Below are 17,599 nucleotides of genomic sequence, written 5' to 3' on the forward strand. Positions count from 1 at the left end.
GGGTTAAGGCACCGAATCCTCGTCACACCAAACATATTCGCTCTTTCAGCCGTGGGGGCGTTATAAAGTACGGTCAATCCCACTATTCGTTGGCAAAAGAATAGCCCAACAATTGGTGGTGGGTGGTGATGACTTCCCTCTACTCTTGCATTGCTAAATTAGGGACAGCTAGCGCAGATAGTCCTCGTGTAGATTTGCGCGAAATTCAAAATCAAACAAAAAATAAACTAAATTCGTATGGTTTTTACTGACGTGTCAGTTCACTTATACGTGTGCACCATTAGTGGCTCTCAGCACGTCTGGCCGATATTCAAATTCAGTCCACGTTCGCTGCAACATGTCCGCAGTTACTGTGGTGATGATATCCCATATCCGTAGTTTTGTAACTTCACAACGTTTGCTATAGGTATGTGGTACACGTAGACGGTCTTACCCATTGTTCAAACTAGGCAATTGCCTGGGACCCCACACATGAAAGGGCCCCCGATGCTACATAGGCCCTTTTATCTACTTTTGAGTTTTTTTTATCGTTACAGGGCTTCAGAATGACTAAGACAGCCCCTACTGATACAGGACATTCTTAAAATTCCCCCCCCACACACACACACTTTTTTCCTTTAATGCCATCTGTAATTACATTGCACCATAGTACTTGGTCTCAGCAAACCTAACAACATGTTGAGTCGTTTCTTGCATGGTTTCCGTTTTACATGGCAACGTTACTCACTGGAGTGAAAAAGAACGCAACAAAAACTGTTTGAGCCGGGTAACAATGTGTTGAAGGCTGTGTTACCATGGTTGTGTTACCTTAATTGATTAATAATTAAACTTAGAATAGACCGCCTTTTGAGTCACCTTGTGCACATGAACAATAAATTAAATTGTCTCAGCCTAATTATAAACAGTACCCTGTATAAAATATCTTACAGGCAGATATAATAAGTTATTCACACAGATCAAGTACTGTAAACGTGAAAAGTGGCTTAGAATACATTGAGTTTTTTATGACACTGATTTCCTTAAAATTGACTATCACCTATGTGTTCATCTTATAACTTTAATAAACCTAGTGGCGTGAAATTATTAAGTTCTTAAGCGAAACCATGAACATTTTATACGCTAACACAGTTGCAAACAGATTTTTTTTTTTATTTTCTCATCTGATATGTAATTTTCAAATTTTACTTGAAAATAATATTATTATTTTATTTTACTTGCATCTAACTCTATATTGTTTTACTTTACTTTAAACTTAACTTTATATTGTTTTTTTTACCGGAAACTAACTTTATATTGTTTTATTTTACTGGAAACTAACTTTATATTGTTTTATTTTACTGGAAATTATATTGTTTTATACTTATTTATTCCCTATCGACTTCTGACGACCAGTGGTGGCGACGCTTCTTGTCACGTGACGTATCAACGCCTTCACGCTGCTCGCAGCTCAACATTATCTGTTATAAAAAAGTTAAGATGATGGATACTTGTCAGTGTGAAGTAGACGATTCAATGTTGTCGGATGAGAAACAAGCAGCTTTAATAAAAACATCAACTTTTTCACTCACATTCATTTTTCTGGACTTTATACGTGTATTTTGAAATTTTAAGGTTGAATATTTTTATATTTGCAGTAAAACACCCTTAATCCTAAAATTATAATTAAGCTAAATTTTCGAAACAAATCTTTTACACGATTACCCAAGTATACAAACAACAGTTGGTCACAATGTCTAAACGGGTCCAGGACTCCAACAACGTTCCTTCTACGGAGAAACTGGACACAGAAAGTAAAGAAACGAATCTCAAAACCAACGATGTGGACGGCGAATACGTGCAGCCTGTACGACGGCTGAAACAGAACTCCGCTGCCTCCTGGCTCGAACCGGGAACGAACGGGGAAGCGGGAGCCAGGTTACTGGCCCTTTGCCAGCGGGGTGATTGGCTTGGTGTGGAAAGCTTACTGAAACGTGTGAACAAAGATGATATACCTCCTGATCTAGCAGATGAGGTAAGATGTATTTAACTTACAGACCATATGCAGTGTATTTAACTTATAGATCATATGTAGTGTATTTAACTTATAGATCATATGTAGTGTATTTAACTTATAGATCATATGTAGTGTATTTAACTTATAGATCATATGTAGTGTATTTAACTTACAGATCATATGTAGTGTATTTAACTTATAGATCATATGTAGTGTATTTAACTTATAGATCATATGTAGTGTATTTAACTTACAGATCATATGTAGTGTATTTAACTTACAGATCATATGTAGTGTATTTAACTTACAGATCATATGTAGTGTATTTAACTTACAGATCATATGTAGTGTATTTAACTTACAAACCATATGATAAAGTTCATATATATGCTCTAAAATGATTGTACGAGCATATATAAGACCTTGTGTTATGAGTAATTCGAAATGGTGTTCAGATGAATTATGTATTGTGATATTTCAAAATGTGCAAAGGTATTCACAACTTAACGCTTATCTCTCGTTCTTCAATCGAAGGTTTCTTTGATTTCTGATCCGAAAAGGGTTGAGTTAAACTATTAGCAGTTTTTATGTTACGTTGACAATAACAATATTTATACAATACAACGGTTGTTATTAAATGTTCCCCGTTCTCAAACACATTCTAAAACTCTAGGAATATTTCTCACGTCTAAGTTGTTTGATAAAATAAATTTCTTTAACGTCGGAGATGTTAACTCAAGGCTCAGCCTTTCCAAACATCCACAAAACAGGATAATAATGTAGTATGCAACACTTTATAACTATTTAAACTTTTAAGAGAACGTAACACATAGCCAAACCACATTATGTGAATTCATTCTAAAATTGAAAGGAGCCTGCAGTTTCTAAACCTCGGGACAAGTAGGATAGAGCATAACGCGCGGCTGAACGAACACACAGTAAGATTTTATAAGGTTTGTCTGTTTGTTTGTTTTGAATTTCGCGCAAAGCTACACGAGAGCTGTTTGCGCTAGCCGTCCTTAATTTAGCAGTGTAAGACTAGAGGGAGGGCAGCTAGTCATCATCACTCACCACCAACTCTTTTACCAACAAATAGTGGGATTGACCATCACATAATAACACCCTATGGCTGAAAGGGCGAGCATGTTTGGTGTGGCCGGGATTCTTTTGGAATAATTATACTTAGTAACATTATTTTAGAATAATCATACCTCATAGTAAACTGTATTTTAGGATAATCATAGCTCACAAGTAACATATTTTTAAATCATCATACGTCATAAAAATCTATTTAGAAGCTTAATATCTCGTAGGTAATCTTATTTTATATTCATTATACATCACAAGAAATCTTTTTAGAATCATCACACTTCGTAAAAATGTTTCTTTAGAAACAAACGTTGTCATAAAAAATCTCATTGAAGAATCGTCACATCGCGAATTTTCTTCCTATTATGTGTTGTCAATGGTATTATTTTTCCAGATGTATAAATAGTTTCCACATTGAACTTAAATAACGTGTTTATTAGATCTCTCTGTTTTTCTTCCTGTTAGCGGTTCGCTTTTCACGTATTCGATAGCCTTAAATAGCATCAGAAATCTGAGTGAAATGAACAGGAAATAGCGAGAACGAATGTAGCAAACTGGGCGTGTGAGATAAATAAACTAACTAATCTATACTTTTTCCTCTCCTCAGTTGTAAAATGTTTTCAGGACATAAGGTTTCGTTGTTCTCTTATTTCTATCTCGAGAAACAATAATAAGAAATAAGATGCATCAGTGGTAAAAAAAAAACAAATAAATTAAAACAAAAAATGGTTTGTAACTCGACCCCACAATGGGATTTGATACAAAATATGTTTTCGTCCTATGGGAAAAGTCTTCGTACCTGGTGTAGGATATTGCAATAAACAAGCGTCTTTTTTTCTAAAATCAAAAACCTGTTCAATGTTTTCTGGTCGACTTTTCTTGTGATTGGAACCTCCGGAACACGATAAGTGAATGTAGTCTCCCGACCACAGCATATAATGTGTTGTGTATGAATTGTGCTTAATGTTTCTAATTTTTTAGCTTTCTAACTGTCGTGGCAAAATAAAATACGTTGCTATAATGAAAACCGGAGGAACCCTCTGATGTGCTGCTTATAAAAATCTTACACTGTTAGTTTGTAATTAAGCACAAACCTATACGAAGGGCTATCTGTGCTGTACCCACCACGAATATCGAAAGCTTGTTTCTAGTGTTATAAGTCAATAGGCTTACTGTTCTGACACTAGAGGGATAAATAATTTTGGAGACTAAGGAATATGAAACATCACTATTGTTGGAAGTTGAATGTTCCCCCATCGAGCTTAGTTTTTACTGCTTTTAAATATCCTTTTTAATACAAACAACAGCATTGAAAACGACACATTGAATATAAATAATAAGTTTTGTCTCATCAGATCTAAAAGCGAAATCAAGTCACTAGATAAACACTTAAATTAATTTTGATGTAAATAATTACATAAGTTAATTGATAAGCAACATGTCGACAGACAGAGCAGAAAGTGTCAGTTTATCGTGCACTATTAGTTGGACATAATACAAAACAAAACTCAAAACCCTAATGGAATATATAACATTTGTGGTTTGTAGCATGCTACTAAAATAATGAAAAACCCTAATGGAATATGTAACATTTGTGGTTTGTAGCATGCTACTAAAATAATGAAAAACCCTAATGGAATATGTAACATTTGTGGTTTGTAGCATGCTACTAAAATAATGAAAAACCCTAATGGAATATGTGACATTTGTGGTTTGTAGCATGCTACTAAAATAATGAAAAACCCTAATGGAATATATAACATTTGTGGTTTGTAGCATGCTACTAAAATAATAAAAAACCCTAATGGAATATGTAACATTTGTGGTTTGTAGCATGCTACTAAAATAATGAAAACCCTAATGGAATATGTAACATTTGTGGTTTGTAGCATGCTACTAAAATAATGAAAACCCTAATGGAATATGTAACATTTGTGGTTTGTAGCATGCTACTAAAATAATGAAAACCCTAATGGAATATGTAACATTTGTGGTTTGTAGCATGCTACTAAAATAATGAAAAACCCTAATGGAATATGTGACATACATGGATAAATTAGAAGAATCATTAATGGAACATAAAGTATATATGAATCGAGACGTGCTCTAAAACTAGTGTAAAGAAACTAGTAACGTCTACCGTGATATGAAATAACTTGTTAACACTAGTTCCTGTAAATCGACATGTAGAAATAGCGAAACCAAAGCTAAAGTGCCAAATTTAAAATTAAACTCGGAATAATTCTACCCATGATTATTATACTTACACAAAATTATCATACAATTTTCAAATGTGTAATCTCTTTTTCCTTTCCTAGTTATTAAGTACAGTAGTATTTAACAGTGGTGCTCGTGAGGAAATAACATGGCGGCCATAAAAGTTGATATATTTAAAACTACCTTTAAAAAGTCTGAATATTTTAACAATGACTATTTCATTGTATTGACTGAGCAAATTTAAGTTTATTGTACTTATAAATCCATCTAAACAGCTATATACGTGCCTAAGGAGTGAATCAAATTTTCACTATTTCAAAGAATTTTTAACCTAAGTAAGTAAGTGACCTTTCTAAACAAACGTACAGAAAAAAAGAGAAAACTTCATCGCTCTAATTCTTTCACATAATTTTTTCATATAGGGTCCCAATGATTCCTTTCTTGTTTTGGAAAGGATACTGGTATATTTATATACGTAATAAGGACAATGTGCTACTATGGTCATCATGATAGTGGTTCATAATAGGGTTCGCCCAGTAATTTTACAAATTTTCCAATAGGACATAGGGCAAAAAAAAAAACTTTTAAAAATTAGACTTTTTCTTGAAACATCACTCAAGACCTTCTCAACGGACAAGACTACTAAAGTATTGATAGTAACACAAAAGTTTGTTTTCTGGTTGTTAGATAAAATAAAAAATCAACCATCTGTTCTTCTTTTTATTGCTATTCATATTATTCTTGTTTCATAACCCTACAGAAAAAGAGGCTATGAATATATTATTAAAACTTGGGCAAACCTACTAAAAAGACCACTGCAAAGGCCACAGGACTGTTTTTATATTGATTCTTGAAAGAGAAGGAGAAATTTTTATCAGTTTTTCGTTGTTACCAACTAAGATTCTCTCTGAAGCTATTCAAGCACCAAAATGGCAGGATATAGTGTGACAAAATTTATGTACAACTACAACAAACTTCTACAAAGGTTATATGACTATTTTTCAGTTTATTCTTGAAAGTCGAGATTTCCATCCTCTAAACATTTCTAAGTTCTTCTCGTGCAGTTTTGCGCAAAATTGAAAAAAATCAACAAGCCCTATTTTGACTCTATTAATACAGACAAGCACTGCAGACATGGAGTCAAAGCAGAGGTTAGTAGCTTGAGAAGTAATGTAGATATTATTTCTAGCCCAGTTTGTTTGAAAAAGAAAAGGAGGCAGCACCAGGTACGTGTGTTTTCAAAAATGGTCGTAGTTTTATTAGATCATCTGATATTGTTGATTTGACCAACGATATAAAGGCTGGTGTAGTTAGGGAGGAATTTAGACCTTTTGTGTCTGTTGGTTCTGTGCCTGTGAGAAATGAAAGTGCTAATCCTATAAGTATTATAAGCGATACTAGGGCAACTCACCAATTGTTGTTAGAGAGTATACTGCCTTTAGATTCGAGTTCTACGACTGGTAGACCCACTAGCTATTATTCAGGTTATTGAGGCTGGCTTTCTTAATTTCCCTCTTCATAACATTTGTTTAACATCAGACTTAGTTTCGGGACCAATTGTGGTTGGAGTAAGATCTACTCTGCCAATTAAGGGTATACCATTGTTGTTGGGCAACGATTTGACTGGTGGAATAGTTGTTGCCAAACCTATACAACCTGAGATTGGAGACAGGAATGCTATCTTAAAGAGGTATGTTTCATCTTACTTACCCCCAAATGGTAATATCTTATTTCCTTATTTCCTTATTTTTTATTTTTATCTTTTCCTTATTCTTATTTTAACTTGGGAGAGCAGTCATCTCCTCACAACTGTCTGCAGGCTGTGAACAGTGATATAGATGTGGGACGTTGTATGCTTGAGCACCCTCATCTCGCTCTCCTAATTTCTAATCTTCTCATGTGAGACTAGCGAATTGGAGGTTAAGACTGATAGATGGTGTCTCCCAACCACAATGTGGGTTTAACTTTAGCAGTCACCTCCATAACCAAAGATACATTTTATAATCCCATGTTGTAGCGTGTACCCTAGGATCTTTTTCAAAAAAATGCAGCGTATTTTGTTTAATTTTAACGTGTGTTTTTTGCTTTAAAAATTATTATTATGATACAACTAATCAGAAGTTTGGATTTGCTGTTTCTAACGCAATCCTTCCTTATGATTTTGTTTACTTATTTAACTTCATTTAAATGTATTTATTTAATTTCACTAAACATGTATATATATCTTAGCTAAAAATTGTCTAACGCCTATTTTTAATTCTCTAAGGAGAATAAAGTGATGGATTTTCTATTATATATTTATTTTAATATTTGTATTTGGTTTAGTGTAATATATATGTTTAGAAATGCTCGTAACTTATATTCTTAAATGTGTATTGCGAAAGTCTCGTTTGTTATCTAAATTTGTAGAATATTCTTGAGGGAAAGAATCAACAATATATATTTTACGAAAGCACTAGCGTATCTTCGAATATTGTTGCCAACTGAACTTTCGAGAACCTCACACTAAAAGGTTATAAATCGACGCACCTAAAGACAATAATATCGTTGTTGGTTCGATATAATTAGTATACTATACACTTCAGAAGCAATAACTATGATATGCGCTTATCCGGAAACTACAGATATTTGACTAGGGACGTTTAGAGATTTCGAACGTTATAAACCATTCAACTTCAGAGTATTAACTTCGGAAGTTAGCGTTTCTAGAAGGACATTAGATATTTTCGTCAGTGAAAACTTATATCTGATCAATGAAGCACTTAGCTCGATAGCCGTTAAGGGAACTGTACCGATGAACTCGAAATGTATTTGCTCATCGTGAACCGTCGATAAAATATTTAATTCCAGGCAAGATAGAAGACTCAGTATTGTTTATAAATTTGTAAACTTTTGTACATAAATCATTATTTGTAATAACCGTTATTTTAAATTGCATTGTCATTTGTATATTAAAATATATTTGTGTTAAAAAAGAGAACTATGCGTATTACTCTAGTTGGCAAATATCATAAATTTTATGTATATCGACATATAATTAACTTATAGATTTAAATCCTAATACCTAACACAATAAATTGGAAGTTTGTCCAAGACAAATTATAATACGTAACAAAAAGACTAAGTAATACTAGTGGCCTGTATCGCCCTTACACAGAGCTCAGAACATTAGTATCCTGTTTCTCACTCACTTAAAATATAAGTAATAATAAGAACCTGTTTTACCCTCACACAGAACTCGCTAACAGTGATATCTCATTTCGCCCTCTCATTAACAGTACTATATTGATTCATCCTCACACAGTTCATTGACATGAGTTGCTTGTTTCGTTTTCTCACGGAGCTCAATAACTTTGGTAGTTTGGTTCACCTTCACACAGAGCTCAGTAATAGTGGTGGCTTCTTTCACCCTCACAGAGCTCAGTAATAGTGGTGGCTTGTTTCACCCTCACAGAGCTCAGTAACAATGGTGGCTTGGTTCACCAAAACACACGTCGTTCAGTAACATTGGTGGACTGTTTCAACCTCATACAGAGTTCAGTAACATGATTGGTCTGTTTCGTTTTCACACAGAGCTCAGTAACAGTGGTGGATTGTTTCGTTTTCACACAGAACTCAGTAACAGTGGTGGATTGTTTCGTCTTCACACGGAGCTCAGTAACAAGAGTCATCTAACAGTACTTTTTATGGATCAGACTTGAAGTACAACTTGTGGCATCAAAGATTTACTCCCTAAGGACCTTATTTTTTACAGTATTAGTTGGTGAAGCAATAAATGGTTTGCACTGTCAGAGTTGTTAAAGATTAAGGATCTCATCATCATCATCTGCCAATCAATTCCTTAAGGAACATAGGGCCGCAATCACTGCGGCTTCTGTAACAGGTTTTTAAGTGAGTAGGTTGTTAGCCCACTGCACCTAGCCGTCCCTAATTTAGTAGTGTAAGGCTAGAGGGAAGGCAGCTAGTCATCACCACCCACCGCCAACTCTTGGGCTACTCTTTTACCAACGAATAGTGGGATTGACGGTAACATTATAGCGTCCCCACGACTGGGAGGGCGAGCATGTTTGACGCGACGCGGATGCGAACCCGCGACCCTCAGATTACGAGTCGCATGGCAAAGAATAAGGATAATGGGATGTTACACTGATGTTTCACCTGTTTTTTGGTACCTAAAACTTTGCACCATCAGAGAAACACCACTGAAATAATGAAGTTTGATGTAGTTCATGAGAACTGTTGTTTTGTTGTTTTTTTTAACGAGGGTAATATGTATATGATGCAGATGACTAAACGAAAATACTGTAAACTCACTTGAGTGCTGAGTAGAACATGTTAGGTTGCGTTTTAATGGAAAACATGTAAACCACTAACAACCCAAACTGGTATTTTGTCTGACTGTCTGACCGTTCAAGCTGTCATGATAAAATATAATGATATGAATTCCTTTGTGTATCAGCATGTGAACTGACATGATTTATTATTAAATGTATGAATTTTCTCTAAATTATTTATGTTTAATATTATTGAAAATTATTTTTTCATTTGTTTATTTTAGCGCGTGTGTGTTTGTGTTTTATTTTCAGCAAAGACACATCGGGCTATCTGCTGTATCTACCGAGAAGAATGGAACCCCTGATTTTAGCGTTGTAAGTCCGTAGACTCACCACTGTACCAGCGGAGAACTTATTTTAGCCTCCCAGTGGCTCAGCGGTATGTCTGCGGACTTACAACGCTGAAAACCGGGTTTCGATGCTCGTGGTGAGCAGAGAAGAGAACCAACCCATTGTGTAGCTTTGTGTTTGATATAAAAACAATAACAACAATAACAGTGGCTTATTTTAGCGCCAGTGGCTTATTTTAGAGCTGTGTCTTCTTGGGGATCGATTTCTTAGTTTTAGCGAAAAATTATTTGGCAATAGTTTCCTGTAACAAGTTTTAAACATAAAAAAATATTTACTATTATTTGTTTTTATGTACCACGAATGTGGATAATAAATATCATAGCTGACGAGATGTTCCAGTTTGTTTAAACATTAAACCAATTAACAAATTTTTGGACCTCAAAAACTATAACCTGATATTGCTTTATTAGGCTCGGCTCAACCATCGTTATCACTTATTCACAATTGTCTTGGACTGTAAAATTGTATTAAATAACAGGTTACATGTCCTATGAAATATATTACAAACATTTCTTTGTGTAAAGTTTGGAAATACAATTTTTTTTCATTTTTGTTTTTCTAAATGTCTCTCGTTGGTACAGCGGTAAGTCTTCGGATTTATAGCAATAAACTCAGAGATTCGCTTTCACTTCGTGGACCCGACAGGTAGACCGATGTGGTTTTGTATAAGAAGAATACAAACCGCACGTTACTTTTTTTATAAATATTATCACACCCTTAATAAGAATTATATCAACACATCTTAAGTTTCAGAGAATTAATTTTTATTCTTATTGTACCTTGAAGGTCAATAACGTTTTACGTAATTTTTATTTTAATTTTTTAACTTAAATTTCCAGTGTATTTGAAATAACATTGAAAACCAAGATATTTCAACATGAAGTGAGCTTCAACGTGCTCGTTGAGTGTGTGTACTTTAACTCGTTGCTACGCAAATTTTTCTTCACTTATTTCTAAACTACTTTTGGTTAATGTTATTATATAATTGTAAATTATGATAATTGAAATGATCGATCACATGAAGAAAATTTGTTTGATATTTGTGGTTGCTATAGAGACATAACGTAACAAAAGCACAATTCTCCAAATATTCATTTAAGAATTATTTATTTTTGTAAGCCAATGGGAATGCTCCTTGTTATAATTTTTTTAGTTAATTAAGTTTATATTAAGCGTGCTCACTTTTTCCTTTCATTAGTATTCTTTTTACAATTTTCTTTTATATCTCAACTGAAAAATCAAAAGACGCATTTGATTTAGCATGAAACTAAGTGCATTCGTGTTCAAATAACGTAATTCATTGTTTGAGAGCTATCTGAGCTAGCCGTCCCCAATTTAGCAGTGTAAGACCAGAGGGAAGGCAGTTAGTCATCATAACCCACCGTCAACTCTTGGGCTACTCTTTTACCAACGAATAGTAACTCTCTCACGGCTGAAAGGCCGAAAACGTTTGACAGGGATTTGAACCCGCGACCCTCGGACGCGGGTTCGAATCCCCGTCACACCAAACATGTTAGCCCTTTCAGCCGTGAAGGCGTTATAATGTGACGGTAAATCCCACTATTCTTGGCAAAAGAGTAGCCCAAGAGTTGGCGGTGGATGATGATGACTAGTTGCCATTCCTCTAGTCTTACACTGCTAAATTAGGAATGGCTAGTACAGATAGCCCTCGTGTAGCTTTTTGTGAAATTCAAAATAAACCAAACCAGAATCGAACCCATCATCCTCTAATTACGAGTCGAGCACCTTAACTGCTTGGCCATGACGGGCCCATTATTTATTGTTTGGTCTGGAATGCAGCATTTTTTGTCCAGTCTTCTTATCACTGAAAAATATCTAAAAAAATTAAAAAATAGAAAAATAGAATGTGATTCAGAAGAACATTTAAAATAAGTAAAAAGAAAGTAGAAACAAGCGAAGATTTTTACGATTTTAAAAATATATTTAATTTTATGATTTTTTTGGAACAAATTTACGAAGAACATATTCCCCTTTTGGATTTACAAAGCTAAAATTAGGGATTAGATTCCCCTCGGTGGACACAGCAGATAGCCCGATGTGACTTTGCTGTAAGAAAACACATACACTGATATACGAATAACATAGTCTCTAAAATTAATTATTTTTTAACACGGTTAAAACTTCGTGGAATTCAGTGGTGTGAATTTAAACAGGCTTTGTTCATGTATATAAAACTGTTTCCTCTTCCGTTATGCAGTAAATTTAAACGCTTTCAACTGTAAAATTTGGCGTTGATTCCTTCAGTGAGTACATCATTGATTGATAACCCATAGTGTGGCCCGGCATGGCCAGATGGTTAGGGCACTCGACTCACAGTCTGAGAGTCACGAGTTCAAATCCCAGTCCTATCAAACATGCTTGCCCTTGCTGCTATGGGGGCGTTATAACGCTCGGTCATTCCCACTTTTCGTTGGTAAAAGATTAGACCAAGTTCTGTTTTTTGAAGTTAAGCTCAATGCTGCATAATGGGGTATCTATGCTCTGTCCACCACGGGTATCAAAACGCGGTTTCTAGCGTTACAAGTCCGCAGACACACCTCTGTGACACTGGGGTTGGGGGTGAGTAGCGCGAACGTTAATAGTGAGTGGTGATGACTAACTGCTTTCTCTCTAGTCTTTCACTGCTATATTAAGGACAGCTAGAGCAGATAGTTTTTGCCTAGCTTTGCTGTTGTTTTTGTTGTTTTTTGAATTTCGCACAAAGCTACTCTAGGGCTATCTACGCTAACCGTCCCTAACTTAGTAGTGTAAGAGTAGAGGGAAGGCAGCTAGTCAAAACCACCCACCGCCAACTCTTGGGCTAGTCTTTTACCAACGAATAGTGGGATTGACCGTCACATTGTAACGCCCCCACGGCTGGCAGGGCGAGCATGTTTGGTGCGACCAGGATTCGAACCCGCGACCCTCGGATTACAAGTCGAATGCCTTAACACGCTTGGCCATGCCGCCTAGCTTTGCACGAGATTCAAAACAAACCAATCTAAGCCAATAGTGCAGTTTAGTGCTGAAAATAAACAGTCATACCGAAGTTTATATAAGAATAACTTAATTTATGTACTGCTGTACGAAACTGGTCAAAAAAGGTTCTTCTTACCCACGGTCCTTTAATTTATTTAAATTTATACTCATAAAACATTATCACTAGTCTTAACTACGAACTTATGTCACAGAAATATGAAAATTACAAACACCATATAGCTGGTCTTTCCTAAATATTAACAACTTTAATTTTATTTCCCTACACTAATTCAATTCTTCCTTTACGCAGCGAAAACGCTAATATTAAGTTTAACGTAAGACTACGTTCGTCCAAACTACGATTTCTTACTTTATTTTTTTTGTAACAACAACTGACAATTCAATACTGGTGTTGAAAATAAAATTACTTTAGTGGATTATACAAACAGTTTGGTATGTTTGTATGCTTTTCCTTTAGTAAATTAAGTAATCGAACAAGTAGGAACGAATTGTCATATAAAACAATATGTGCGAAATAAAAGATTGTGCCAAAGAATGATATTTCAGTCTTAAATATTAATACAAGTTATTTGACGTTCTGAAAAAAAAAATGTATTACTATCGCATTACTTTGTAAGAGATAACCTTCTAAATGAGAAATCTATTTTATAAAATGATGGATTGTTGTACCATTAGATTCAATTCATCTGTTTTTCGAACCAATAATTTCGATTAAACATCTGTAGAAGAAGCTAATCATGGCACGACTAACCATCACCGATAAGAGAAAGAATTCTGTCACACCACGTTAACAATGGGGAGAGCCCTGTATACAATGTTTGTGTGTTTAATGTGCTCCATTAATACCAGTATAATTAACATTTCTGCACATGGCCCTGTAAACTTGAACTTGTGTAGTATATGTTATCGTAACGTAGTGAATAATGGAGTCAAGAGCTCGTTCTGTAAACAAAAATGACATCATTTCTAAGAAAACTAATTATTTTTTTAACGTTTCGTATTGCTGTATAAAGCGCAGTGAAAATTGTTTTTGGCGATTTATGTTCCACTTCTTCATAGAATAAAACGTTTCTTTTGTTATCTAGAAAGGTTAATAGGTTCGTATATGACGTTTAACTGGCAAGATTTGTAGTTGCTGATTTAACGTAGTATAATATATTCAACCTTCAATCTTGAATGGAATATTTTATACGTGAGAGGCTACATGTAGGCTTAGTCTTAAATAAAATTAAAGATAAAAAAGATATGTTTGCATATATTTACACTTATCGTTAGAAAAAAGTTAATTTTAGTAATTTCGTAACACTCAGATTTATTCCTACATAACTTATGTTTCAACTCAACAGAGAAAGATAAATAGTAAAACAAAAACAAAAACAAGTGCCAGACATCCGGGTTTTTATTTTGGTATCACGAGACTCAAGTCACATTAATTAGAAACACATTAGTTTAACTGTTTTACTGAGTAAAAGAGTAAACGAGTGGAAACACTTGTATCAACAGTTTGGTTCTTTTCATCACAAGTATATCTCAGTATGTGTCTTGATATGAAACAAGTGTATAACAAAAGGAAATCTTACTGTCAATGATAAGCCATAAACAACTGACACTCCAACATATCCACTTTACATAACCTGCCTTCTCAAGCATGTGCTTTTTGTAGATGACAAACGTAACAAAAGCTGCTTTCCTCTAAGGAAACATGAGATATAAAAACCTACATCAGAATTCCGTGAACTTTTCAACTACTCGTGTACCACACGTATTCTTTTATATTTTATTACATGGAAACTTGTGTTGTAATTAATTCAACTACTCGTGTACCACACGTATTCTTTTATATTTTATTACATGGAAACTTGTGTTGTAATTAATTCAACTACTCGTGTACCACACGTATTCTTTTATATTTTATTACATGGAAACTTGTGTTGTAATTAATTATGAGATTTTAAAAATGGCGTGTTTTAAAGACACTTGCTACAACGTTCTATAATAACAAATAAAATGCTTTTAATCACAATGTCTTAGCTAGGTCGTTGCTATTTGACCTTAAAAGACACCAAACGGTATCGTAACAGAACTTATGATACGCCATTTGGAACGTAGATAACTTTATAAAATCATTTCCAACTACAGATGAGAAAAATAAGAACTTATTACACTATGTAACACAAATGTTGTTCCTGGATAGTATGTGTTATTTCTTAATTGCTTATGTTATAAAAGTATAGAAAATGAGCATTACTCCCATCAAACATTGCTTTTGTGACCTGGATAATGAAATTTAGAAATTAACCTATTTTCTATGTAAAAACAGGCAAATTTGCACATTTTCATTTATGCTAAAGTTATACAAATATGTTTAGAAGTGAGTAGTTTTTCAACATTTGTAACCATAATGTAAATCACTTTCGTGTATCAGCCCTCAAATATAGTCTCCCATCATGTTTTCATTATACGTTCCTTGGCTCAGAGGAGTGTGGCACTGGGGCGATGGATGACTGAAGGTCCGGATACATGATAACAGATGCATTCTTGCTAGCCCGACGTCTGGAAGGGTCCACCATGCATTTGGTATTTGTTTTGGAATTTTACAGAAAGCTACTCGAGGGCTATCTGTGCTAGCCGTCCCTAATTTAGCAGTGTAAGACTAGAGGGAAGGCAGCTAGTCATCACCACCCACTGCCAACTCTTGGGTTACTCTTTTACCAACGAATAGTGGGATTGACCGTCACATTATAACGCCCCCACGGCTGGGAGGGCGAGCATGTTTGGCGCGACGCGGGCGCGAACCCGCGACCCTCGGATTACGAGTCGCATGCCTTACGCGCTAGGCCATGCCGGGCCCTCCACCATGCAGAAGTAACAATTGCTTAATCGGTCAGTGGGTTCACACCAAATTCTCGGAATAGTGAACTTCATGGCTCTCTTTTACCCTCTGTACCATCTTTCCAAAGAGCAAAATAAAATTGTTATTATGAAGAATAAATTTATTTCATCCACAACTAATGTGTAAGAGGTTCATGCAAAATATTTTATATGTGATACTGGAGGTCCAGCATGACCAGGTGGGTTAAGGCGTGCGACTCGTAATCTGTGGGTCGCGGGTTCGCATCCCTGTCGCGCCAAACAAGCTCGCCCTTTTAGCCGTGGGGGAGTTACAATGTGACGCTCAATCCCACTATTCGTTGGTAAAAGAGTAGCCCAAGAGTTGGCGGTGGATGGTGATGACTATCTGTCTTCCCTCTAGTCTTACACTGCTAAATTAGGGACGGCTAGCGCAGATAGCCCTCGAGTAGCTTTGCGCGAAATTCAAACAAATAAATCTATACTATTGGTAATTAAAAAATAAAAGATATTTAAATTTTAAAAGGTTTAAATGTGTATAATATAAAATCTTACTATTCAAGCAAGCAAAATCTGTCCATCTTACCTTCTAGAGTACCTTTACGCTCTTGTCTTGATAAATTGGTCACATACGTAGCAGAATACGTCTGGAGAATGCTTTCAGCTTCTTAATGCCATCTCTGATAAAATCAGATAGGTCTATGTGTTAACATAGGCAGCTAGAATTAAACTGAAGTGGTATTGCTGTGGAAAATTCTAGAAAATTCTCGTAAGTTCTGCGATATTCTAGAAAGTTCGAGAAAATTCTATATCAGTTACTTAGCACCAAATCTGCCTGGAATGTTCTGCAAAATGTGTAAATTTGAAAATTTCATTATCCAGGTCACAAAAGCAAAGTTTGAAGAGAAAAATATATCTTTTCCATTTACTTTAGACGTAAGCAATTGGAAAATAACACTTTCTGTCAAGGAACAAGAAAAAAGTAAAAATTTTGTTACATAGTGTTATAGAAAAATTATTTTTACCAATTGCTTCACATCTTCATGCAAGTCTTAATATTTAACATTTTTAAAGACTAAATGCTATTGGAGAATATATCTATTAAACATACAAAAATGTGATATTGTTGCATTTTGCTTATATTGATCTTCACGCTGTTAGAATGTTAAATTAATTGCTTTAGTGTTTGTACAATCAGTGGTTATAATAATCCTGGCATATCTACCTTTTATCTGCAGTTGAAGTTATCCCAATAAAATTTTAAATTAATCTCCAATTACTTTTAATTAACGCTAAATACTGTTCTAAACACTCTTAAAGACAAAGAACGGTGTGTTTAAAATATTAACAAAAAATCTGACCAAAGTAGATACAAAACACAGTTTGTTCTGTAATTCGGATTCTTTATACGAAACGTTTTGCAAAATTTTTGTGTAAAGTTAAACAAATCTTAAAGTAATTTGGTATTTGTGATCACAACCGGCCTCTTGATTTGTTTGTTTGTTTTGAATTTCGCACAAAGCTACTCGACGGCTATCTGTGCTAGCCGTTCCTAATTTAGCAGTGTAAGACTAGAGGGAAGGCAGCTAGTCATCACCACCCCCACCGCCAACTCTTAGGCTACTCTTTTACCAACGAATAGTGGGATTGACCGTCACATTATACACCCCCACGGCTGGGAGGGCGAGCATGATTTAGCGCGACGAGGGCGCGAACCCGCGACCCTCGGATTAGGAGTCGCACGCCTTACGCGCTTGGCCATGCC

The 17,599-nt window shown here is 35.1% G+C and overlaps 1 protein-coding gene across 1 annotated transcript in view; it reads left to right on the forward strand.

The window, feature by feature from the left end:
- The first annotated feature begins 1,485 nt into the window (after positions 1-1,485).
- The window catches only part of nompC (no mechanoreceptor potential C), a 105,415-nt gene continuing 89,301 nt past the window's right edge, over positions 1,486-17,599 (forward strand). Inside the window, exon 1 of the mRNA XM_076503434.1 lies at positions 1,486-2,011. Within this exon, the coding sequence (XP_076359549.1) occupies positions 1,730-2,011 (282 nt within the window). The 5' untranslated portion in view covers positions 1,486-1,729. The remainder of the gene's footprint in view (positions 2,012-17,599) is intronic.

This window comes from Tachypleus tridentatus, chromosome 6, assembly GCF_004210375.1.
Source record: "Tachypleus tridentatus isolate NWPU-2018 chromosome 6, ASM421037v1, whole genome shotgun sequence".
Taxonomy (NCBI): Eukaryota; Metazoa; Arthropoda; class Merostomata; order Xiphosura; family Limulidae; genus Tachypleus; species Tachypleus tridentatus.